At 41.2% G+C, this 27,970-nt stretch overlaps 1 protein-coding gene across 2 annotated transcripts in view; it reads right to left on the reverse strand.

Annotated features, from left to right (window-relative positions):
• bmpr1ab (bone morphogenetic protein receptor, type IAb) overlaps positions 1–27,970 on the reverse strand; it is a 112,298-nt gene that overhangs the window by 42,634 nt on the left and 41,694 nt on the right. For both annotated transcript variants that reach the window (XM_060940234.1, XM_060940233.1), the window contains exon 3: positions 13,699–13,912. In XM_060940234.1, coding sequence (XP_060796217.1) covers positions 13,699–13,765 — 67 coding nt within the window. In that variant the 5' untranslated portion in view covers positions 13,766–13,912. The remainder of the gene's footprint in view (positions 1–13,698; positions 13,913–27,970) is intronic.

Here is a 27,970-nt window from a genome sequence, read left to right on the forward strand (position 1 = left end):
AGTAAAACGTACAGCGGAAATCAAAGTGACCAACATCTGCCAATGTTGTCAAAAGACGCGCGCGCCCTCTTTCAAATGCTGATGTAATCAAGCTGGAAGTTTTGTTTGTTTTGATAGCAATCAGGAAAGTTTGAAAAAAGTCGGCAGTAATCGCCATTTAAACTCGTTTTTGTGCAATATTTCGTTTGGAAAACAGTTTTCAAAATGGCGGCACTGACACCTGGCTGACACTTCACGTTTCGAAGTCTTGCACAAGTCTCGTGAAGATTGCGCGGATAAGCGACGCCTGCCGTGGACCAAATGAACGAAATTCAACATGGCTAAAAAACGAATAGGCCGATAAGCATAATATTTAATTGCAATTAGCTGCCGATACGAGTCACGATATAAGGTTACTAAAACCGAAAACGTAATCGAATAACACGTTAAGAAAAAGGAAAAAAAAGAAAAAAAAAAAGACTTCAGTTCTCCTTTAACATTTATGTATTAAGGTTTACAAAAATAAAGGTTAAGTCATTTTCTTACACTTGTGTTCAACCAATTTAAAGTGCACATCACGGGTAAATCCAGGAGCAAGATCAATGTAATTCTCCTATTTTATATTAAACTTTGGTCAAATATCGTGCAATTTTTTTACCTTGAGCAATACCAGAAAAATTCAGTTGAAATCAAGCCATTTGAGGCGAATTGGTCCGCCTCTGAAAAAACTTGCCATTTGGATTTCCCGGCAAACATTGATTTTCGTGACGTCGCGTGCGGGACGCCTCCTTCTGAATCCTACGTCAGCGCTGGTTTGTTTATGAGAAAACGACCTGGTGGTTTTCTGCAAATTTCTTCAACGTTACCACGTAATTATTAAAATGGTTAACAGATGTATCGTAGGAGGCTGTAGCAACACCAATCTTGATGGGATTAGTACTCATCGTTTCCCAAAAGACCGGACAATGAGAGAGAAATGGGAGCGCTTGGTCTACACAGGCTGTGCACTGAAACCGTGCAAAGCTCGCGCAGCCTGCTGGCGCTTCCGCAGGTGACGTCACAAATCTGGCTCCAGACTCCTTTGGGATTTTTCCAGACGCGTTTAGTTATTTTATTTTTTTCTGCTGTAGACAGATGGCCTTGTGCAAAATTACCCTTCTGGATGAGTCTGCAAATGGACATACTTTCATATATATATATATATATATATATATATATAAAAAAGAAATTGGTCCAGAATATGCACTTTAAATGTTCACTTTGACTGCATCCTAATTGATTACGATCCTCAGAAAGTACCCACTCTGGAGCAGTGTAGGTCCCGAGACCTAAAAATCAGCTTTATTCTTTAGGGGGTAAGTGTACCAAAATTTCCTAAATTCCATTATTAACAGCAACCACCCACCACCCTGCTGTCATGGATCGTATTAAACTCTGCATCTCCTGAAGTTGCTTTGTGGTTTATTTACTTTCATCACAAGGATACTGTGATCAACAGCATCCTTTAGAAAACTGTGCAAAACTAAAAGCAGCATTTAAAAGGCCTGTGCCTACACACACACTGGTGTTTGAAAGCCTTTCCAGACATTTGCCGAGTGCCAGAGTTATAAAACATAAATCCTTTGCTTATGTGTCGGGTTTGATTTTTACAGTTGAGAAATGTTTCACTTGATGCTGCGGTGGAAAGTGTCCCTCAGCCCCTCCATTAAGCTGAGCATAAAATACACGTACTGAAAGCGTTTAATTTTACATCTTTGATCAGTTTGCAGTTTAGGCCAGGCGCCGCCGCCGCTGTTAAACAGAGCTCTGAACGATAATGGAGGAGGAAGCCGGTAATGTAAACACTGCTTGATGGAAAAAAAAATAAAACGTCCTCCTGCGAGGTGAGAGTCCATACTCTGGAGTCCCTCAGAGAACATGCTCACAGAGGCCTGGTTTTTGTCGTCCTCCCCTCCCATCTCTTTGCAAGACAGCACCAAGTTTAAGGAAGGAATGCGAGTGCTGGGGCCTTGATACAGGCTACTTTTAAATGAACCTGTAAAAGTCGGTCCAATCTGTCATGATGTGTTCAGTTTACCTACAGTGATGGCTACAAAACTGGGGGGAAGGAAATAAATAAGGTGCAGGTTAGAATGCACATCAAGTCTGTAAATCGCAGCACATGCGGCTTGGCGAGAGCGCGCCTCTGAGGGACCGCTCGAATTACTGCGCCAACAGAGCCGGCCTCCAAACCCTATCCAATCTACTCGCTTTCCCTGCTCCTCCCTCGAAAAAGAGCTGCAGTGTCTCCCTGCTTCTACATGTGTGCTTAATTCTGGCTGGCCGTCACAGCGGAGTCTGAGGTCTGGCAGTGTTCAGGCAGTAATGAGCCCCTCTGACCACATTCTCCCAGCCTGCAGACTGCTCTTAAAGAGACAGCGGCCATAAACGCGCCCGGGTTCGTCGCCATAGCGCTCTAAAGATGGCTAAAAAGACAGAATCTACACTTTAAAAAGAAAATTATGAGCGAGTGTGAAATCATACGGATGAATACAGTCGAGGCTGATTTTATGCAGTTGTGTCAGATAGGAGCTACGTGACGTAGGAGGAGTCTTTGCAGTCTGAAGCTCTAGCACATCTGGGGTTTAACCCTCATAAATATGAGGGCAGTGCAGGCGGCTTGGAGAGCCCGGTGTAAATCATAAGAGCCTGGGGCAAGATGCGAGCCGAGATATGCTGAGAATGCAGACGCAAAGGGGTGGAAACTTCACACCTTGATAAACGGGATATGCCGGCTAGCTTATAGTTGCTGTCTGAGAAAAATGTAGCAGCGTGACCAATTCATACCATGACCAGACTGAGCAGAATTAACTATACGGAGAATGCAATTTTTTTTTTATTATTAATTAATTAACAAAACATGCTTACAAAGAAAAAAAATAAATCATCAACACTCTTTCCTTCCTCCCACTCCCGCCAGTAAACCAAGTTCCTCAGAACCACAAGAAAAAAAAAAAAAAAAGTCTAAGCAGGAAATGATGCAACACCTCAGCCAAGTCTCTCGAAGTCTATAATCAAGGCAGAGCTCAACGACAAGCAAGCTGGAGCTGCGGAGAAACAAATCCTCCACTACAACAAGGCCAAGGCCAGAATATTCATTCTCTAAAATACATCAAAACAAGCAACGAGCGAGCCACAATCTGCTAAATAAGGGCAGTGCAGTCTTGTAGGAGTTAAATCAGAGAGGCTGGGTGCATGTTGCATAGTGCAAAAGCTAACAATAGATATTTAGGCAGTGCCTAAAAGCAGAGCAAGATAGTCGCAAGGGCACAAAATCAACCTGAATACAACATAGCACATGACCCATCGGATTGTGTACGGTCGTGTATTTCATATCGATAAACTGCTGCGTCGTCTTGCGACAGCGAGACCAATAACGACACGCATCGCAGTTAGGAGCACAGATTTATTCCTTTCTTTGACGCTGCATGCCATGTGCCAGAAACACCACCACGACATTTATTATGGCGTGACTCTGCTGGGTGCATGGTGGACAGCAGTGAACCAGCGTTTTCACTTTACATTCATTGCAAGAGCAAGGATTTTTGTCGTTACTGTGATTCACAAGGAAATTCAGTTTGGCGCGCTCCTAGCAGCAATTAAAAGCATACGTCAACCTTTGGTCAATCAAACCTGTATAACCAACCTCCAAAATCCGTATTTCCCTTATAAAATCCGTATAAGATGCAAATTAAAATAATTTACCTAAAATTTGAATGATAATTAACAATGATATATCCCAGTTACTTTTTATTCAATATTAATAACAATAAACCTTCAGAATGAATACAAAGCTCCAATGTTTGACAAAAACACAGTGTTATCAGCGTAGTTACGAAGGAAATACTTCGTTGTTTGGAGACAGGTTTCACCGAGCGGCTATTATGCGCGAGACTTCATATTAGCCACAAAGTCAGGAAAATCTGTTCGTAAAATTACGTTATAATGTCCAAATACAATGAAAAGTATTTTTCCAGTCTCACCTGTGAAAGGTAATCCCATGTGATCTCGTTTGGATGGTAAACCTGTTGGTACAGTTAAACGCAACACATGAATGAGGCATCTTTATTCTCGGCTACGGTCTAGACGCTATACCAGAGACGGCTGAAGAATCTCCACTTTGCCACATCCAATATGGCGGCGAGGATGACGTATGATTCTACGCAGAAGGCGGCGTCTATGTTTATATGTCTATGACTTCACAGTCGGCGGGATTCTCGCAACGTGATGTGCGCATGATCAAAAGTGGAACGAAGTCTCGCTACCACAAGATAACGCACGATTTCATAAGACTCTTTACTGGCTGTCTGTAGTGTACAGTACGTTTGTAAATGTTATGCGCACTTATCGTGGGAATTGATTATAGCTCTAATATTGAAGTTTTTTTTAAAGAATCCGTATAACTATTTATACGCCCGTATACTACGTTTATTGAATCAAATCCGTATAAAATATGGACATTCCGTATAGGTTGACATGTATGTAAAAGGGATTTTTAAAAATAAAAATATCCCACACACAAGTGATAATATCTTGATATATGTCTGTACTATATAGTTATGATTTAATATTATCGGACATAAAAGCCAACTGATAAAGCTATAGTAGTTTTAGATTATCTAAAACTAAGGAAAGATGCTCATAAATGCCACAGAACTATACAATAATTATGTTTACGTGAGCGTGCAGAGTAAGAAATGGTACAAGTTTAAAACAAACAAACAAACAAAAAGCACAGACAAGGCAAAAGCTACATTGCCTGTTATTGGAAAGGGGAGGGGAAGAAAAAAAAAAAAATCTCCTGGAAAACATACTCCTCGTCCGAATGTGACTTATGATCTCGGGGGGGTTAGAGCTGCAAGCTTGATATTTCAAACTCAATGTGTCAAACAGCTGTTGGGTCACGACAGTCAACAAGCGAGTGGACTAATAAAACTGTCGTGAATATTTTCCATAAAAATGTGTTAAACACCACCACATTATTTAAAAAAAAAAAAGTCCTGGATAAAAGCCCATCTTATGATCTTATAGTGCTCAGCGTAAATGAGTCCACCCCCTTTGAAAAGTAACATTTTTAAACAATATCTCAATGAACACAATTTCCAAATTGTTGACAAGTTTAATATCAGGGTTTTTTCTAGAAAAATTTAGTATGAGGGCGCTCACCATGGCGAGGGAGCGAAGCGGGGGGGGGGGGGGGGGGGGGGGGGGGGGGGGGTGTTTGCCGGTTGTCTGTCCCCCCCCTGCCGTGCGAAGCCTTTGAAAAATTGAGGCTCCAATGGGACATTCTGAGGCTATCAGAGAGGGAAATTGTAACAAATTGTCTGTCAACATTGAAAAAGAAAGAAGTAATCTTCTTCTGCCCCGGACAATCTTTGGCTTTCTTCCGTTTCGTGCCACGGGATGACATCTTTAAATGCCCAAGTGTCAACAAAAACTCGCGAACTACTTCTGTCAAAAGCTCCCGCACCGGTGGGTGAAAGGTCATTCAGTCTCGAGAAATCTCGCTCTACAAGTCAGCTGACCTTGTATGTAACCCATGTCAAATCTCGCGAGAGCAGCTGCGACAAGTAAACAACTAAACAACATGGCGCCTCAGTCTGGAAAACGCCAATTCGGATTATTTTTGCACCGTCTGGCGGTGTATCTACTATGATTGGAATATTTTTGGAGTAATTATAACGTATTTGATGATCAGACACATTGTCACGTGGTGTTGCTGGGATGTTTTCACGGAGAAAAGATCGTTTTGAGAAAGATTGCATGTTGTGCAGTAGCATACAAGTGCATGGCCTAAGTGTGACTTGGGGTTCAATCAGCATTTCGGTAAGGGGGCGCACGCCAAGAGTAAGAGGGCGCAGCGCCCCTGTTCCCCGGTTTAGACGAAAGCCTGAATATAACATCTGTTTAACTTATAACGTGAAAGTAAGGTTAATAATGTAACTTAGATTACACATTTTTCAGTTTTACTCAAATTAGGGTGGTGCAAAAATGAGTACACCCCACAACAAAAACTACATCTAGTACTTTGTATGGCTTCCATGATTTTTAATGACAGCACCAAGTCTTCTAGGCATGGAATGAACAAGTTGGCGACATTTTGCAACATCAATCTTTTTCCATTCTTCAACAACGACCTCTTTTAGTGACTGGATGCTGGATGGAGAGTGATGCTCAACTAGTCTCTTCAGAATTCCCCAAAGAGAATAATTTCTTTACACCACAAATGTGAAGGCTACAAGATCATCAGCAAAGCTTTACTTATCAGTCAGAATACTGTCGCAAAAGTGGTACAAAAATTTAAGAAAGATGGAACTGCAACCATCTCACAGAGACGTCCAGGTCGTCCACGGAAGTTAACACCTCGACAGGAGCGTCTTCTGATGAGAAGGGTTGAAGAAAATTGGCATGCGAGTTCACTGCAGTTATCTAAAGAAGCAGAACGCCAAACTGGGGTGACTATTTCCCGTGACACAATACGGAGTACACTGCAGAGGAACGGCATGCATGGATGCCGTCCACGAAAGAAGCCTCTCTTAAAGCCCAGGCACAAAAAAGCCCGCTTAGAGTTTGCCAGGGCCCATGCTGACAAAGATGAAGACTACTGGGACTCTATACTCTGGAGTGATGAGACCAAGATAAATGGTTTTTGGAACTGATGGCTTCAAAACTGTATGGCGTCGCAAAAGCGAGGAATACAAAGAAAAATGCCTGGTGCCTACAGTGAAACATGGTGGTGGCAGTGCCCTTATGTGGGGCTGCATGAGTGCTGCTGGTGTCGGGGAGCTGCATTTCATTGATGGCATCATGAATTCACAGATGTATTGCTCTATACTGAAAGAGAAGATGCTACCATCACTCCGTGCCCTTGGTCGTCGTGCACTTTTCCAACATGACTAAACACACACCTAAGGCCGCTGTTGGATTTCTGAAGAAGAACAGGGTGAAAGTGATTCAGTGGCCAAGTATGTCTCCTGATCTGAACCCAATTGAACACCTATGGGGAATTCTGAAGAGACAAGTTGAGCATCACTCTCCATCCAGCATCCCGTCACTAAAAGAGGTCGTTGTTGAAGAATGGAAAAAGACTGATGTTGCAAAATGTCGCCAACTTGTTCATTCCATGCCTAGAAGACTTGGTGCGGTCATTAAAAATCATGGAGGCCATACAAAGTACTAGATGTAGTAGTTTTTGTTGTGGGGTGTACTCATTTTTGCACCACCCTGATTTGAGTAAAACTGAAAAATGTGTAATCCAAGTTATATTATTAACCTTACTTTCACGTTAACAGTTAAACAGATGTTATATTAAACTTTGTCTCGTCAACATTTTGGAAATTGCTCGTGTTCATTGAGATATTGTTAAAAATGTTACTTTTCAAAGGGGGTGCACTCATTCACGCTGAGCACCGTATACTAAATAATGAGAAATTTCGTTGTCTGGTGGTCAACTGGTTACGAGAGGTTACCTTGCGCTTACAGTCAGGTTCCCTGCGGTAGAACAAGTACAGTTTTTCATACGCACGTACGTCATACCGTCACAAACGCCATTAAAAATCAGGTTGCTGCATTCCCAGATTCTCTCAAGTATGGAGCTTTGCTCTGCTATGATGCAGGACAGTATGATCTACCACACAAAACCCTCACGCTTCCTAAACAGCTCTGTCCATTGGAAGACTGACGATTAAACTTCAAATTGGATAGGTAACACGAGCATGGCTTAACAATAAATCATAGAGCCTGTAATGGCCTCAGGTTTCAGAAGAAAAAGTCTCCAACACTTAATAATCCTTTACTATTAAAGGACTAGCTTGTTAAAAAGGGAATGACGGAGGGGGAAGGCGAACACGTGGAAAACAAGCGCCCGCCTGAGACAGACTCATAAAAGTGAACTGGATTCATTAAAAAAGTGTTTCTCTAATGGGTTGCGAGACACCTCCTGAACCAACCTGCCCACAACCAAACAGCCTTCTGTACAGCCATGCTTTATCACTCACTCACACTGGGCCTTGTTAATCCCTTTCTGTCAGCGTATGAATATCATTTCCTGTGAGAGCAGGCTTTCGCATGCGCTTAGTCAAGAATAATGACCATCACACAGTGTAATACAGGAAATGGTTAAAGTGTTAGGGAAATGCAGATCACCAACAATAGACTCAACAAGCTTCCTGTAGTATGGCCTGGGCAGCTGGCCCGACACCAGAGTGAAGGACTGGGGACGGAGGGAGGAAGCGATGAGCAAGCGAGCGCTCGCAGGACAAGAGCGATCATAAGGGGGTTCGGAAAAACAGCAGGGTTAACACCACAGAGCAATCCCAAGCCATCCAAGTATTAAATGAGGGCTGTGCTAAACAGAAGACTGAAAGCAGAACGAGTCAAGTAGTGAAAGTGGTGAGCCACAGCAGACATGCAATTCTTAGCATACAGCCCGTGTGATTTTACTGCACCGAGCCACAATACTAACAAAAAAAAAAAAAAAAAAGACTGAATTTGGTCAACGCGTAACCTTAGTTAGTCTCGGCTTCGTTTAAAACGCAGCATCTTTAAAAAGTCCGCTAAAACATAGCATTTCTTTCCTTTCTCGCAAAAGGTACAAGAGAGGGGAAAAACGTCGTCACCATTCAGCAGAATTTCACAACCCTGACCCCACCACCTCCTCCTCCTCCTCCCATCCCTCATGCTGTTTAAAACGGGCCTCTTCAGTGACTGAGGTGGTTGCCCTTTGTTTTAATGGCTCTGGACATATTTTCAGTTTATGAGCGCAAAGGAATGGCTTCCAGCGTCTGTTTCTGCACCCATCCCAGGGTAGAGATAGAAATAGCAACATGGAGGACATATTTTAGGCTGACTGTGACCGCTCCGCACAGTCACATGTCTTGAGAAAAGCACAGCGGATTGGTCACAGGAACACCGAACTAAAATATCTACGACAATTTCACGACGGGAAAACACTCAGCCACTCTCTGTCTCAGAGCTACAGAAGGGAATCCGACACCAAAAACCGATCACAAAAAGACGTATGACCTGCACGTGACCCTGTGCGTGAATTATAACGATTTTAAACAATACTAAAGGAGACTGTGAACCATGAGTGAGTCATTTCAGTGATCTCTCTCTCCCTCTCTCTCTCTCTCAATCAGCCAAACACTAGTCCTGTTGATGTTTTCCTTTGGCTAAGAATAGTCACTTTATGACTGAAGGAAATTGTACCCCAAAATAGAGGCTTTTAGAAAAACAAGCACAGAAACCCATATGATTTGGTTAAATTAACGTGAACCCATCAGAATTAAAAAAAAAAAAAACCCACACAAAAAACAACCCCACCCCAGACTAGCTAATGGCATAAACTGGGAAAATTAGCAAAGCTACGTCACACAAGACTTCCATCACAGGGAAAAAAATAAATCATAGCCTAGACATGTACAACGTTTAACAGGAGTTAAAATTCAACACCAGTCATTATTCTATTAGAATCTTATTACAAACCTAATTACTTTATATAAAAAAAGTCGAGGTTACTACGGTACAAGTTACCCCTGTCTTCTGCCAGAAGCAGATTAAGAGCTTAGTCAAACAACTGCCCCATTAAAGTGCTTTTAACGATAACGCACCATGTTATCTGTAGAAACACAATCAGCCCAATTCACCTTCTCACTATTCAATCTGCTACATCTAGAGATGTGTGTCAGTTCCAACCCCCAACCACAATCAATGAGTGTATGCATGCTAAACGGCTCTCCATACATCTATTTGCTTCACACACAGTTCCAACCCCCCCTCTAATGACTGACAAACACCAAACCCTTTATGCACAGCCAAATGGTCCTATTTGGGAGAGCAATGGTTCATTTGCACCTCACCAGCATTGGGGGTCAGAGATGTGGATTCTCACATTACAGCGAGAAGGCCAGTGATTTGGTTGGCCCTTTGTCATGCAATATAGTGAACAGGTACAACTTGCTCAAACAAGATCATTTTCTTAGGCCCTGTCCACATGGCAACGGATTCAGGTGAATCCGATACAATTGTTTATCGTTTAGGCCTGGCATCCACATGGCACCGGCGTTTTGGGCGCCCCAAAACGCAATCTTTTGAGAACGGGTTCCAGAGTGGAAAGATCTGGCAACGTTGCCGTTGCGAAGTCGTCTGGATGAGTAGAACGGATTTGTTTACGATGACGTCACAGTGCTTCACGCCGGGTAGAAGTGTAACGAACTCGATGCGAGTTGTCAACAAATCCTATAACTTGGTTCATGAAACGCGCTTACAAAATATTTTCACTGTGAATATTTATTGTGTAATGGTGCAAAGTGAGAGAGAGAGAGAGAGAGAGAGAGAGAGAGAGAGAAAGAGAGAATAGCCCTTAGGCAGAGTCAATCCCGCCAGCAAAAATAGGGAAAAAAAAAAAAAAAGGAGCGATCTCACCTCTTCAGATGTTGGTTTAAGTCCTACAATACATTCCTCAAAAAGGGCGTAGAACAACAAATTAATCCATCAACGTGTAGCATTCAATTTATCCCGGACCATTAAAGACGCCGCCTTCCGCGTAGAATCATACGTCATCCTCGCCGCCATATTGGATAGGTCAAAGCAGAGAATAAAGATGCCTCATTCATGTGCTGCGTTTAACTGTACCAACAGGTTTACCGTCCAAACGAGATCACATGGGATTACCTTTCACAGGTGAGACTGGAAAAATACTTTTCATTGTATTTGGTCATTATAACGTAATTTTACGAACAGATTTTCCTGACTTTGTGGCTAATATGAAGTCTCGCGCATAATAGTTTATGCGCATGCGTCCTTACTTCTTCTATTGTTCTGGTGTCTCCGAAGGGACCGTCTTACAGCGCCCCTAGAGGTGTGGCATGTGTATTGCATCGTTTTCAGCAAGCATTGCGTTGCCATATGGACCTGATATTTTACTGATTGTTGCGCATTTGGACGCGATATATTTTTAAATAACATCTCGTTGCCGTTGTCGTGTGGATGTAGCCTTAGTGAGTGCGTTTACATGCACAGAGAAAATCGAATTTCTGCCGTAGCTTGACTGAAATCGAAGTTCTAAATGCCATGGAAACACCTTAGCTAGGCTGAAATTGAACCGAACTGGATTTCTCGTAATCGAGCTACACGACCTAGATTATGCGATTGTAGCCGAGCTACTTAGTGCATGTAAACCCTATCGAGCTACGTAGTCGAGCTACTTACTTCAGCACTGCCCCTTCCGGAAGTGACGAGTGCACAAGCGGGATACACAACAGCCTCGGTCGGCATGACAACAGTAGTAGCGAGCAGCAGAAGAGGTCAGGAGGAACAAACGAAGAAAAAAATGGCGAGCGGAAACGTGCACTTCTGGAGCAATGAGGAGACAGAGTTCATGCTCATTCAGCTTAAGGAGTTGAATATATTAAAATCTATGGACGGGAGAAAAACGCGCAGTGGAGAACACGGAACTGATAACTTTGTTTACGCTCTTGAATAGCTCTTCATGACTACAACCGGAAGTGTATCAACACGATGGGGCGTGTAGCGCCACCTGTGGCAGGTGCACAATGTACCTCACACAATAGCTCGATTTCCTTGTGTGCATGTAGGATTGGATTTCTCTGGCACCCCTGCTGGGACCCTTAGCTCGATTAGGATGTGCATATAAACGCACTGAGTGGAGAACACAGAAACTGCTGATCCCGCCTCCATCTGCTGTACATTATCTACTGCTTCTTCTGTTAGAAATAATCATTGCAGAAATGTTCAGGAACTTCTCATTTTCTCTGCCAATTTATACAATTGAAATGTAAGCAAACCAAACGCTGGTGGTGATGAGGTTTTATGACCAAAACACAAATGCAGGGAAAAATGATACATTATCAATACGGTGATTGTCATGAAAATTATACACACAGACATGCGCAATATATGCATTATTCTATCCACATTCACTGGATTTGAACAATTGTGCGCTCTTACCCTGTCCACACTAGGGATTTTGTATCGATACGAAACTACTTTCATACCGCAACACCTGTCCACACTAGCAACTATACCGGTACCGTAGCGGTATAACTGTATCGGTATGAAACCCACAAATGTATGGGTTTCGTACCGGTACAGTATCGGTACTGTAGCGCTTCGCGTAGTGTGGACAGATGAAGCGGTTCTGTATCGATACAAATATAATGCGCATGCGCAAAGTCACACACCTCAATCGATGTCTTCGCTGAATAAAATAGTGAAGAACGGAGATTCGTTTGTTTCTCTCTCAACTGCCTCGCGCGTTTTATACGATTCGACTGAATAAATGACCACCAGAAATACAGACTGTACATTGACAACAAAAAGCACACACGTTGTTTCATCCGCCATATTCTCGGAAGGAAGTTACTCGGTAACCACGGAAACATTTCGCGCACGCGCATTTCAACTACGGTGAAAGAAAACCGCAAACATTTCTCACTAGTGTGGACAGATGCACTAAACTGTACCGGTATACTTTGTATCGATACAGTTATACCACTATCATACCGGTATATATGTGAACATAGCATCTGATTGGCTACTCTACGACTAGGCTATCAGCTCATATACCGTGAGTAGAGAAAATCAAAATGGTGGAGCGTGTTGCTGAACCAACAGAGGACGAAATAAAAACTACTCAAAAACAAAACCCCAAAATTGTTCAAGTATTTAAAAGAAACAGAAAAATCGCTAAAATTGTTTGTTTTGTTCCCTCCAATAACTCCTGTTCAACACTCCAGCCCAGTTGGTGGCAGTAATGCACCTTTAAGTTGGTTTGTCAACCACCAAAAAACCCTAAAGAAGAAAACCCCCTAAATACAAAAAAAAAAAAAAAAAAAAAAAAAAAGAGGAATAAGAATTTTTTTTCGCGGTCCAAATCCTGCACTCTGATTGGCTGGCGAGCGGGTCCGTATTCTATGGTACGGACCTCTGGCGACTTGCTCGTTCACAGCAACAAACATCGTAGAATTTGTGAATATCTCTTTTTTTTTAATAAGATTTATTTACAAGATTATCAAAAATCAAATTTTTGCCAGCATTTCTCCGGAGAATAGCGTTAATTTTACAGCATGGATAGCGATAACGACAGTGTTCACAGCGAAAGTGAGTTTTACTACCCTGAGAAAGAAGAAATAAAAGAAAACATTTCAGGAGAAAGCTAAAAACCTGTAACTTGCTAACGCCAAGCAAAAACATGGCTGAATCCTGAATGACTCCTATTTGTATAAATAGGGGACTACATAGGCAGCAAAACGTAGTTTTTCCTGCCATGGAAGTGCACTTGTATACCAAGGAGGAAGAAATTTGCATTACAGCTGTGAATGAAGATTCAAAATGGTGGCTTGGCTCGGTTTTCCCTTTCAGGTGCTCTCGTTTTCTGTTATTGGTAAAGAAAATTTTATATATATTATTTACCAGCTTAAGGTCGGTCCGTATGGTGAAATACCGTGACCTCGGCCTTGAATACTGACCTCGGCCCAGAGGGCCTCGCTCAGTACTTTCAAGACCTCGGTCACTGTATTTCACGATACGGACCTCCCAGCTGGTAAATAACACATTTAAAAATAAATACATTTTAAAGGGGAGGGAGGGGGTTCCACAAAGTAGTTCTGGCAGCTTTAGATAAGGGAGTTAGTCGTCTTACAGAACTCGCAGTCTTACTTTCTGTTTGATGGATGAGAAGGAAGACTCCAAACACTGCAAAGAAGACCCGGATTGTCTTCATCATGGCAGTTAAAGGATGAGCGGCTGCAGACGGTTTGGTGCTGTAGAGTGATGGTGTGGAGGGACACGTCTCAAGATGCAGACAGAAGGACAGCAAGACCGAGTGGTGAGGACTTCAAAGCCAAATCATGGATTCCTCCTGGATAAAACCCTACAAAATGCAGAGAGCACAACTGATTAGTCAGTCCCAGTGACAAGCCTCTTGTGATTATGTGGCATGGACAAGATATTGCAAATTAAGTCATTTACTCCTTCCTATCGTACATTTTCTTTCTGATGGAGCTTGACCCCAGAGCTTTGATCAGGGGTGAATTATACAATGGCTGGCACTGAGCCCTAGTTTATCATCACCACCACTCTCATAGCTCCTGCAGGTCTGTGCAATTACTGGGTTCCCAAGGCTGCATAAGGCTCAGGGGAGCCATGGCTCAGAGGGTGGTTTCTGTCACTTTTCATCTGGCCAAGGGGGACAAAAAGCTCCGACCTGTGCCCTACTATTCACACTTCCAAGGTAAGGAGAAACTAAAGGAGGGGTTTTGGCAGGAACCCTTAAAATGCTGCCTTCTCCCAGAGGAAACCGGCATAGCTATAACCCGGCGTCTGGTCAGACACCAGCAATAAACCATTTCACAAGTCTACTGGCTTATCACACACTGAAGCAGCTTCAGTAACAACATACATAATTACAGCATATTAGTTTCCAATGCATATGGAATTGTGCATGTGCAAAGCCCCTGGGACGGGAAGCAAAAACCATAGAATTTATATCATCCGAGTCCAGTTGTTTTTAGTGCTTTACTCATTTCTAGAAATGACCTGAACAGCGGTCTCAAAAGCAGCCGGTCACCGGCGGCAAATCGCCGGCTATGGCTTGTCATGCCGTCGGCTATTGTCAGTCGAGTCACAAAATTTAATATTAAATATTTCTGACAGCAAAAAAAAAAAAAAAAAAAAAAAAAAAAGTTGTGAACGTAAATTACATCCACCATGTCATGTATGTCCGTTGCCGCGTCAACCGTGTTTACATCCTCGACACGAGTGCAGCCATTACTGCCGCCTGTGTTGCCAGATTGAGCGGTTTCCCGCCCAATTTGGGCGGTTTTAAGTGCATTTCGGCGGGTTTTGAACATATTTTGGGCTGTAAAATGTCAGCAGTATCTGGAAACATATTTTTTTTTACTTAATACAAGAAATTAATGGATGCCAACGTTTTTGCCAAAATGGTATTTTATTTTCCATTGTTTAGGCAGCTTCAGCATCATACTGTGAGATTCTGTTCAAATTGTTTTTTTTCTTCTATGAAGCCTGAGCCATTTATTTTATTAGTTTATAATTGTTTAATTTAGTCTTCAGGAGAGACTGCCTGCACACAGTACTAGTTTTAATAGTTTTTTTTTCCTTACATGAAAGCTGAGGCATTTATATTATATTTTAAGGTAACTTCATGTTGTGCGGTTCTCTGCCCTTTAACTTTTGAACCAACAGGTGCATTTGGATAAGTAAAGCCTATTTTTCTGCATTTTTGTAGTCCTGGTAATCTTTTATATTGGTAAAGTTGTTTATAGGACCATTTCTCAGTGTCTGTTTTTTTAATCAATAGTTTTTCAGTAATAACTTAATATTTAACATATATCACTCAATTTTAAACAACTCCCACACCCCCCCCATGGCTTGCCCCCATAGTCTCCAAAATTTCTGTGGGAAACACTGGCGTGCGTAACAACGCTAATCAAGCTTAAGCTAGACGACCCGCCTCAAATACCTGTCCCGGGTAAACGTTATCCCAATTTTAGATGGCCTGTTCCAAACCATCCCGCCCCATGAAAAATTCGTACTTGCATCCATCCATCCATCCATCCATGAGTGATTCCACGCTTATGGGTACTGAAATGGGGACATTAACTTATTTTTAAAAATTCACCTAAAACCATTTCTTTTTTTACCATCAGGTCACAAAACATGTAATCTTTAATGAATGATATATTAAAAGATAACTTTAATTTTCTGAGACGTAATAAAAACATATTTATATGCCAAAGTCAAGCCTATGAGTTCCAAAATGATGTCTGTTACATTACTTCTGTTACGATTGTCCATCTCACGTCTGTTACAAATTAATTACAATTTCGCTATATACCATGTTAATCTTATTGAAAGAATGTGTATGTTTATTCTACTACACATGTTTATTAATTATATTTGCTAAAACATCACCTTCCTATGTTTCAAAAAGTAATTCTACATTGTTAAAATTGAGAATATATATGTCCACAACACTTCTGTTACGTTCTGACTTTGGCATATAAATATGTTTTTATTACATCTCAGAAAATTAAAGTTATCTTTTAACATATCATTCATTAAAGATTACACGTTTTGTGACCTGATGGTAAAAAAAAAAAAAAAAAAAAATTGTTTTAGGTGAATTTTTAAAAATAAGTTCAGGTCCCCATTTCAGTACCCATAAGCATGGAATCACTCATCACTCTCATATATATATATATATATATATATATATATATATATATATATATATATATATATCCCTGCACGCTTCGCATGCATTATGTCTGCCACTGGCAGACATTTTACCATTTTGCACCCTGCTGTAAATTATTTGTACCCTGCTATTCTCCCAAACTTTGAAGCCCCTGCCTGAATGTTTTACTTATTAAAATTTCACATCAATCTTTTGAAAACTGCAAACAAGCCAAAGCTACAGAACTAAGGTTTGAGGCCCGTGGTAGTACAGGGACAGAAAGGATGAGTGTCTGGTGAGCACACGAAGGCTTGAGCCGAGTTTGCTGGTCTGTCAGGGGAGGACAGTTCTATCACACTTGCACAAAGCCCCCTGACACTCATAATTCCATCTGTAAACAAGAGCTTCCTCTACACACAGACTGCGCTTAACACACAAGCCACGCGCTGGACTCCACAACAACCACCACCACCGCTGCCTCTTCCATCTCAAACATTCAGGCTGAGACGCTGAATAACAGACGCTGCCGCCATGTTATTTTACCAATTCAAACTAAGCTTCGGCATTCTCTTCATTTCAACTTCCTGGACGTGACCTGACAGGGTAATATTAGAAAAACATTTTTTCCTCCCCTTTCAAAAGTATATTTAATCAAAGTAAACACTAAATCAGTAATCCACCAGAGGATGGATCTGAATACAAAAAGATAAAACCCATTACTGGGGAGGCTATGATTTACCACCTGTAGTTTCTCTAACCTCATCAATATTGCAGTTATGCAGATGTTATTTATCTACTTTCATTTGAAAACTTTTGATCTTTACTTTGGCCTTACACGGGTAAAAACGAGACCGTTATAAATGTGTGTGGCCATTGTATAAAAATCACCGCCTCATATAGCAAAGCACTGAGGCGTGGGACAGGGATTGTGGGACGGAAATCCAAAAATCATTGATCACGTAGCTCATTTAAAAAAAATAGAAGGGGGGGGGGGGGGGGGGAATCACTCTGGAGACAGAAATCTGAGAAGCAGCATGGATGGAGCAAATTTTCGCCCAAGATACCAACAATAATTTTGCATGTTGCCTTTTTTTTTTTTAAAGAAATATAGCACAGACTTGAAAAGATCCAAACAGACAACTTTATGACTTTAGTTATAAAACAATTACTACAATATCCTATTTTCTTGGAAGAAGCTATAACAGTATCTGCGAGCTTATTCTGTCTAAATGCGTGTTTAAAGCGCATATTCTGGACCGATCTTTTTTTTTCTTTTTATCTGAAAGTATGTCCCTTTACACACTCATCCAGAAGGGTAATTTTGCACAAGACCATCTGTCTACAGCAGTAAAAAAAAAAAAAAAACGCATCTGGAAAAATCCCAAGGGAGTCTGGAGCCAGATTCGTGACGTTCTCTGCGGAAGCGCCAGCAGGCTGCGAGAGCTTTGCACGGTTTCAGTGCACAGCCTGTGTAGACCAAGCGCTCCCATTTCTCCCTCATTGTCAGGTCTGTTGGAAAACGATGAGTACTAATCCCGTCAAGATTGGTGTTGCTACACCCTCCTACGATACATCTGTTAACCATTTTAATAATTATGCGATAACGTTGAAGAAATTTGCGGAAAACCACCAGGTCGTTTTCTCATAAACAAACCAGCGCTGACGTAGGATTCAGAAGGAGGCGTCCCGCACGCGACCTCACGACAATCAATGTTTGCCAGGAAATCCAAATGCCAAGTTTTTTCAGAGGCGGACCAATTCGCCTCAAATGGCTTGATTTCAACTGAATTTTTCTGGTATTGCTCAAGGTAAAAAAAATTGCAGAGAATGCGACAGATATTTGACCAAAGTTTAATATAAAATAGGAGAATTACATTGATCTTGCTCCTTAAGTTACCCATGATATGCACTTAAAAAAAAAAAAAAAAAAAAAAAAAAAAAAACACTTTACTCTCCCACAGGGGGTGCCATGATTGTTGCAAATCCCAGACAAAGTAATAAAAGATAAAAAGTAAATCAGTTAAAATATTTGTTTCATCATAAACTGAAATCCACATAACCATTTTTATAAAACCTACAAGCTTCATAATAAAGACTTTTATAATATAACCTACATCCTGTCATTTTCTCTCATATATACAATCAGTTCATGAATTTTTATGAGCCGTCTACAGTGTTCGCCAATTTATCTGGAGCTTACATCAATATCTCGAATAAGACGACAAAATCTGGTAAGCTTCTGCTAATTTAGTTATCCGTGATGTATGTAAATATTTGGGGTGATAAACCATTTCATAAGCGGTTTAACAGTTTGCCTTTTAGTTCCTTCACTGGTTCCTTTGCAAAGTAACCAATAGCTTCAGTCAAATATTAGATAAATCACCAATATTTAAATAATAAATGTCTGGCATTGAGTGGTATATTAGATATTCCATTCAGCTAGCATGATATTGAATGAGTTGAAGACGAGGTCAATATCATGCTAGCCGAATGGAAGACAGTTAAATACCATGAAAAAAATCCATTATTATTTTCATACACACACTTCCAGTTTTTCAATGCCTGCTGATGTGTTTTTCTCTTGTAAATATGCCTGAAGAATATCTAATTAAGTTTTGATAGCCTTTTGGGTGTTCAACACATCTCCCTCTCTCCCAGCAAACAAAGAAATGCTTCTGCAAACGTGCAGCAGAAAACTTCCTCGTTGAATATTCGCATCAGTGCCAACGTGTGATGCCCTCACGTTGTCTTGACAACCATGCAAATACTGTAACCCATATTCAAACACCCATTGGGTAGCGATGTAATATACGTAGAAGCTAAACAATATTGCATGCCATCAAACCAAATGAATGAAACCCGCTAGAAGGGAATAGAACGCGTTTTTATTCCACTGAAAAAGTGTCCTGCATGTATAATAGTTATATATTATCCTAATCACCCAGCCCTAGTACAAACCACATCATGGTCCTTTCCTAACAACCTGTGTTCTCGTTCGCTCTGAGTTACATGTCAATCCTGAGATCGAGACGCTGACCTCTTCTGCTCCTCGGACCTGCCCGATCCATCCTGATACCCTACGTCTGGTTGGAGACTCATCACATTGCTCCTGTAGAGGACGGCCCCATGTGGACAGTTGAAAGTCACACTTGGAAGACGCTCTGGACTCTTACAGTAATGCTTTTATGGCTGAGGACTACAGTTGACTTGCTAACTTTAGGACTGCAGTGGTCATGAACAGTTTTGCACTCAAGTTTCCATCAACGAACTAGGGCTGTAACGATATGCGTATCGAAATTGAAATTGCGATACGCAGAGCCACGATCCGTATCGCGATACAAGAAGGCAGAATCGCGGTACACCCTTTCAAACTTCTCCTCAGCCCAAAAACAGAGGTGCTTCCAAACTTCAATTTATGAATACTTTACTTTTTATTTAAATTACATTTTAAACTTACTTAAATTACTTTTATTTTTTTATATCTATTAGTAAGTTGTTTTTTTGCCGACCTGCGACAATCTTCTGCGAGTCACGCAACGTCCACACTCGCCACTGGCAGAGCATTCATTTCTTTTAAGCGGTCGCCATTCTGGTTGCGACGTGGGGAGCGAATCTGTAAACAAGCAGCTCATTGGCTGGCTAGGTGTGCCACAAGCCAATCACAATCACTTGACCGGAAAGGCATGCAGTGTTGCCAGATTGGGCAGGTTTAGGTGCTTTTTGGCTGGTTTTGAACATATTTTGGGGTGGAAAACGTTAGTAATATCTGGCAACACTGAAGGCATGTCTGCTTGGGCGGAAGCCTTCTGCAGCAGTTACATTTTGACATGCGAGCAATGTTTCACCATAAAAATTCCGTAATTTCCATCTGTTTTCTGCGATCACAAAAAATCATTGGCCCTATGAGAGTGAGACAGTGAGAGAACCACCCCCCCAAAAAAAATCTTAACGGATTTACACGATTTGGAAAAATGACTTTCAGAACCGAAAAAAACAGAGCTTCCGGCTCAACAGTATTATTTTGAGAAATAAAACAATCTTTGGATATACATTTGTTCATTTTTGCATACATATTACTCATTCTCTGCAGTGGTCTGAATTATTTGTTATTAAATAGTTAATGTAAGTAAGTAAATGTTAATAAGTCAAATTTACTACTTTAAAAAAACATTTAAAAAAAAAAAATCGTGGGCGTATCGAATCTTAGGTCAAAAATCGCGATACGAATCGAATCGTGAGTTGGGTGTATCGTTACAGCCCTACAACGAACAGTTTATAACTTCAACAAAACAGACTTCATGTTAAAACCACGCTATCCGTTATCACCCAAATGAGGATGGGTTCCCTTTTGAGTCTGGTTCCTCTTGAGGTTTCTTCCTCATGATGTCTGAGGGAGTTTTTCCTCATCACCGTCGCCACAGGCTTGCTCATTGGGGAGAGATTAGGGATAAAATTAGCTCATGTTTAAAGTCACTAAAATTCTGTAAAGCTGCTTTGCGACAATGTCTATTGTTAAAAGCGCTATACAAATAGACTTGACTACAATGTGTGAAAAATACAGAAGTCTACTTTGACAAGTAGCTCACTGCGCACACTATCAGAATCTGTAGAAAATGGGTGCGTGAGACCTGCAAAAAATCATGCACAGGCTTGAACAGTATATGCAAATTCCCTAATCTTTAGACTATTTATTTAAAATTTCATTATATATATGCAGCATCACTGAACAATTAGAGCAGTATAGCAAAAAGTTCATTGCGAGATATAGTGATTTGAAACGAGTGCACCAAAAAAAAAGACCCACATATCAAATTTTGCCATACATTCCTTAAATCTATGACGCATCAGTAGGGTATTAGGCAGAAAAAGAAATTTACCAGTCAAAAATAATATTTTATATAATCCTGATAAGCGCCGCAGGTGTGAAGACGAGCGCCGCAGGCGCGAAGTCCCTCTAGGGGGGTCTGGGGGCATGCCCCCCCAGAAAATTTTTGAAATTTAGACTTCATTTCCTGCATTCTAGGACATTTTCAGGGTGAAATGGCGTGTAATTTTTGATCAGAAATATTGCATATTTTTACTTTGTATTTTTTTCAGTTTCACTCCTGAATGTATCAGATGTATGTATGGTGTCTGATTTGGTAACAAAAGTGAAAAGAAAATAAACAACAATGAATTGTATATAATCTTTTGATCTAGTTACAGTATTTAATAAAAAAAAATAACCCAACAGTATTCTATTTTACCATACCCCAATGAAACCCCCTTGTTAATCAATGTATCACACATACCTTTTCTGTCTTTTTGTGGAAAAACGAATCAGTTTTTGTCACATTCAATTTGGGGCGTTTGTTGGGATTCATCTTGATCCAGAAGAGTGAGTCAGCAAAAAAAAATGCGGTTCTCCCGCCAAGAAAGAGGAAACTACAACGCAGGGTGTTTGGCAATTTTCGACCAATCAGAATTCGCGATTTATTCAGTCCGCATGTTACAAGATTCAGTGCGGGCCAAAATGGCGGAAACGATGAAATATTCTGATTTTTCATTTCAAGTTTTCAGTATTTTTCGTATTAAACTGTGTTTCTTACGATTTGTAAATGATGGCGGAACCACACACGGACTGGCCATCGGGAGTAGCGGGAGTTTTCCCAGTGGGCCGGTGGTTCAGTGTGGGCCAGCGGAGAAAAAAAAAAAAAAAAAAAACAGTTGCACGCTGGCCTTTAATATGATAAGCAATGTTAACAGTTTCTTTAACAAACTGTTAACATTGCTTATCATATTAAAGGCCAGCGCGCAACTGTAATAAGCAATGTTAACAGTTTGTTAAAGAAACTGTTAACATTGCTTATCATATTAAAGGCCAGCGCGCAACTGTTTTTTTTTTTTTTTTTCTCCGCCGGCCCACGCTGAACCACCAGCCCACCGGGAAAACTCCCGCTACTCCCGATGGCCAGTCCGTGTGTGGGCGGAACATAACTGGATTTATCGGATGACATGTGGGAGTATTCATGTGCGAAAATTTTCAGCATTATCGTCCGTTTCAGTATCCGTCTGTGTGTATACTTGCCCGTTGAAATCGGCAATCGCCCGTCAAATTTACGGGTGGACGGGTCTCTGCCTAATACCTTACGCATCAGTCACCAAAACGTACTGTAAAACGATCTATAAATATGACCTCGTAGGCCAAATGTGCTACAAATGTATCTTAATTTACACACCAAAGTTTACAGCTGATTTTGTCCAAGCTTATTATATTTATTAAGCTGATACCTTGAATACTTTCACCAATTTTTCTAGATTGGCTACACCAAATTTAACAAGCGACCCATATCTTAAACCTTTATTTTTTTTCACGGTGCGGTTTCAATCAAATCCTGCGCTCTGATTGGCTGGCGAGCGGGTCCGTATCCTACGATACGGACCCCAGTTACGGACCTCTGGCGACTCGCTCGTTCACAACAACAAACATAGTAGAATTTGTCAACATTTATTTTTAAATAAGATTTATTTATAAGATTATCACAAATCTTGTACATTTTTTGCCAGCATTCCTCAGGAGAATAGCATTAATTTTACAGCATGGATAGCGATAACGACAGTGTTCACAGTGAAAGCGAGTTTTACTACCCTGAGGAAGAAGAAATAAAAGAAAACATTTCAGGAGAAAGCTAAAAACCTCTAACTTGCTAACGCCGAGCAAAAACATGGCTGAATCCTGAATGACTCCTATTTGTACAAATAGGGGACTACATAGGCAGCAAAATGTAGTTTTTCCCCTGCATGGAAGTGCACTTGTATACTGAGGAGGAAGCCATTTGCATTACAGCCATGAATGAGGATTCAAAATGGCGGTTTGGCTCAGTTTTCCCTTTCGAGCGCTCTTTTCTTCTGTTAGAATTTGGTAAAGAAAAAAATAAATATATTATTTACCAGCTTAAGGTCGGTCCGTATGGTGAAATACCATGACCTCGGCCCAGAGGGCCTCGCTCAGTACTTTCAAGACCTCGGTCACGGTATTTCACCATACAGACCTCCCAGCTGGTAAATAACATACATGTATCCAATAAAATAACTTGGTAACACGGCCCATATTTTATTTTTATATTACATACACACTTCTATATGTATAAATAAGGGTCCGTCTCAGAAACTGGTCTCTCATTTGGGACATTATGGTCAAAAAATAAATTCTCTAATTTTCCTTTTTTTTTTTTTTTTTGCATTTCCCTAACACTCAATATTTGTCATGTTTAATAAGAATATAGTATCTTGCTTTATCTGGCCTCCACTGTGGAAAATGTTTTTGATTACAATTCAAATGCTTTTGTAAAATTGATTTTCATATAAAATAACATGGCGGCACGGTGGTGTAGTGGTTAGCGCTGTCGCCTCACAGCAAGAAGGTCCTGGGTTCGAGCTCCGTGGCCGGCGAGGGCCTTTCTGTGTGGAGTTTGCATGTTCTCCCCGTGTCCGCGTGGGTTTCCTCCGGTTTCCCCCACAGTCCAAAGACATGCAGGTTAGGTTAACTGGTGACTCTAAATTGACCGTAGGTGTGAATGTGAGTGTGAATGGTTGTCTGTGTCTATGTGTCAGCCCTGTGATGACCTGGCGACTTGTCCAGGGTGTACCCCGCCTTTCGCCCGTAGTCAGCTGGGATAGGCTCCAGCTTGCCTGCGACCCTGTAGAAGGATAAAGCGGCTAGAGATAATGAGATGAGATGAGATAAAATAACATCATCATGAAGAATTAAAGCCCCTCCTTCACAGATGAGTGAAAATATTGAATAAATTTCCTCTTTTTGATTGCTTGGGTTAAAAATGCCAAGTTATGATGACTGAATTGATTATTCACTTAAATATGAATAATATGATGCATTGTGGGTATTTGATATGGCGAAATAGGACACAATGGAAAAAAATCAAGAACACACCGGAAAGATGAGAATAACGGCGGTGGTAAAAGAACAGCGACTGTACCGGCTGAAGGTCGCGCGGGTCTCTGCTGCGGCGCGCGAGCAACGGGACATCACTACCGCACCGGACGGAGCGCGAGGCGGGGCAAAATGACTGGCCATAGATTCTATCAAAAGTTCGATCTAAATTGACCATGGTTGCAAAATATTGGCCAAAAATACACAAACACTACGAAATATGAAAGTAAGATGGAAAAAAAAAAAAAAAAAAAAAAACATTCTATTGCCTTATACTGCAAGACTAAAACAAAATAAAACTGTCAAAACTCACCTCTTCAGTGATAACGTCTGAACAGATCACTCGCGTAACAGAAAGACCGCAAATGGAAGCACGATCAACTTCTAACTGTTGGAGTGGAAAATTCCATTCTACACATGCAAGTTGTTAATGTGTGTCCTTCCCCGCACACAAACACCACGCTACGGTAAAAAAATAGACCACAACTCATTTTATAGCTCAGAAATTCATACAAGACCAGCTACCATCGTAACACATTCTGTAAGAAACATTCTATACCTAACTTTCAGCTTTCGTTTTAAAAAACAAAATCGCAGATTTATAACTAAGGTTTATATGGCGTAGTGATTTTAAGTTACTACTTTTGGTGAGGTAGTGACCTTGACCCTGAGGCTTTCCGTTTGGATCAAAACACACGATCATATTGGTGTTGGGTCTGCGGAAAATGGAGTTACGACGGTGATCAAATATTTTGCATGAGGTTTTATTACGGTTATGATTATTCTGTGCGCACACCAATCCTTAGGTGTATAAAGTTACAGCTTAAAATACAATTAGTGATAACTGTAGACTTTTCAGTGGACTACAGCCTTAAGGGAGTGCGATGTAGTCGACCATTTATCATGTCCCAGATCAAGCCAATATTTTTCCACAAATTTGCAGAATTTTTGCCAAATTCTGAATATTCACATCAAAGATTTAGTTTTATCTGTATTATTTCTTTTCATATTAAAACCAACATCACCATTCAAAACCATATAGTTTATTGACTGAGTGAGTATATTTAGAGGGGTACCCCTACAGTACCCAGTTTCTGAGACAGACCCATATTATATATATATGATATGCAAATTGGACCATCTGATATCATTTGCTTTTAGACACAAATAACGAGAACAGCCTTTTTGTGCCAGAATGAAAATATCCTTTACACAGTGCTATGTATATTTGTAATATGACCAATAAAAGGCTGAACAAGTCTTAAAGATAATGGAAATGGACATGCAGGCATGTCCAAACTATCCTGATCACGTCTACAAAATACTCACAACGAGTAAAACGTCGTCTTCGTTAACATCTATACCAAAACACACTTCCTACTGCATCTGGGTCTGCCGCCTGCCTCGTAAACTGACTCAATGTGAGAACAAACATGGCACATGCAGCCTGCCTGTGTGGTGTGTGCACGCACGCTCCCTCTTGGGGCCCCTGCTTGCAGGCAGTGCAGTGCCTCGGCTGCCTCTCAAGACTTCGGGAAGAGCAGACTTCCCGGCTCCACTCGCATTGTTTGCTTGGCTGCTCCTGTGCCTCTTTCCAGGCTGGATTAGCATAAGTATAATGAGCACTCCCCCTTCCAGCACTCCTGCTATACTCCTCCTCTTCCCCACCCCACCCCCTTCATCTATCATTCCCTGCTGGCTGTAGCCCCGCCAAAACCTCAGTCATATTCAGCCGCTGGCGACACGCTGGCTCTCTCACATCCACAGCATGTCTTTGGCTTATATCTGAGACTTATCAAATGTTTGAACATCCCTCCTGAGACAGAGATCGCTGCAGCCGAGAATTGAGAGGAGGGGGAAGAAATCGCCTGAATTCCAAAACTGGCATCATCATTTACGTTAGAAAGTCTCATCGAGTCTATGGCACTGGAATAGATGAATTTACAGTACATTCCAGAACTATTAGCACTCTAAGAGAATGGGGAGCAATTACTCAAAACGATTCAAAGTTTCCACTCGAACATGAACAAGAAGACCGAGTCATCTATATCCCCCACCCTATACACCAAGTTTCAAGATATTGTGTGTCACATTTTTCAAGTTCTGCTGCAGGAACCCAACCCTACGTCTTTACACTGACCTCAGCAGCCCATGGCATAAACCCACCGGACCTTTGGTCCAGGTAAGATGATAATCTCTCACATTTCTTAGTATCAAAAGGCAAATATACATTACTTAAAGGATATGGGACATGAAACATAAAAAGCACGCTATATCAGTTTCTTTCCATTAAAAATATGAATTAATTGCATCAACAAATACAAAACCATCTATTAAATTCAGCAAAATCGTTATATTCGTGATGATATGGCATTTCTGCTCGACTTCCGATATGCATTTTTTGCAACCGGAAGAGCCGCTGTCACGTGATCATACGTCACAAAAACTTTTGGGCACAGCACAAGCGGGTAGATGAATATGGAGAAGTGGATGACAAGAAAACTGTTTTTATAGTCTTTAAAGTACACTGGACATCATGGTGTATTGTGCTGCTTATGGTTGCAATAATTCCAATGGGAAATGCCCTGGAGTAAGTTTTTTTGCATTCCCCAAGGACCCGAAGCTGAGGAAAGTGTGGGCCCTCCTGCGCATGCGCAGTAGGCTTTGCGCATGCGCAGTAGGCTTGGTAGGACAACTTTACAGAACACCTGCTGGAAAAAAAAAAAAAAAACCTTTGCACCTACTGTTTCCCACAAACTGTATTCGGACCATTTCACTGAGGATTCTTTCAACATTAATACTCAGGTACTGAGCGATATTAATTCATGAAACAGGAAGCATAAGGATGAGAGGAAAAAAAAAAAAAAAACAACAAAAAAAACACAACAGTTCAAATCGGGAAGCCACGCACACCTGCGCCAGGCTGCACAAATGCGCGCAGCTTCCCGACCCAAACCGCCCCTCTCTCATCCTTACACTTCATGCCTCATGCTCCATGAACCAAGATCGCTATTTTTTTTTTTTTTTTTTAAATCGGATCTGTGCGATTCAGCCGTGAAAAAGGCGGCATCCGCCGAAAGGCACGCTGTTTGCATCTCTGCACAGAGGCCAGGGGACAGGGCAGGAATATTTTTGTTGATACGAGTGATCCGGTGCGATTTCGCGACCCCCCCTGTTGAAGACCTCTGCGCTAAGCGACTAAAAGCCGAGGTAAGGATTAGTATTATAATTTTGGGTGTATCAATTATTGATTATCATAATTCTGACTCGTTTCGCCATTTTGAATGTTTTCATCTCGGACTCTGGAAGCATTGTATCTCAATCAATCTCGAAAAATATCAGCAAAAAAAAAAAAAACCTAGCTTGCAACGGACTTTAGCTAGATCTATGATGAACTTTCAATGTATGATACAAAAATAATACTTCTTTCAACAGATCATTAGCCTTTGAGCAGAATTGTTTTTAACTTACCAGGAAGTGTTATCCAGCCGACCGCTTTCAGTTTCATGAGGGCTGAATGAACTCTCACTCTCAATCATCTGACCCGTCAGAGTAAAGACAAGATCCATGTTCATGTGAATTTCCAGCTATCGGTTTGAATTGATAGGGTCTAACTTCACATCTCTGTGAAACATCGGGAATATCACTGTCGATGGTGTCCATTTCGGTAACCTGTTTACATTAGATTCCCAAGCGCTGGCTCCTTGGAAAGTTTTTGTGACGTCACGGGTCACGTGACCACCTAGCTCATTAATGAATCCTTGTTTTACGCTGATGTATAGAAAACTTGAATAATGTGA

This window comes from Neoarius graeffei, chromosome 14, assembly GCF_027579695.1.
Source record: "Neoarius graeffei isolate fNeoGra1 chromosome 14, fNeoGra1.pri, whole genome shotgun sequence".
In the NCBI taxonomy this organism is placed as follows: Eukaryota; Metazoa; Chordata; class Actinopteri; order Siluriformes; family Ariidae; genus Neoarius; species Neoarius graeffei.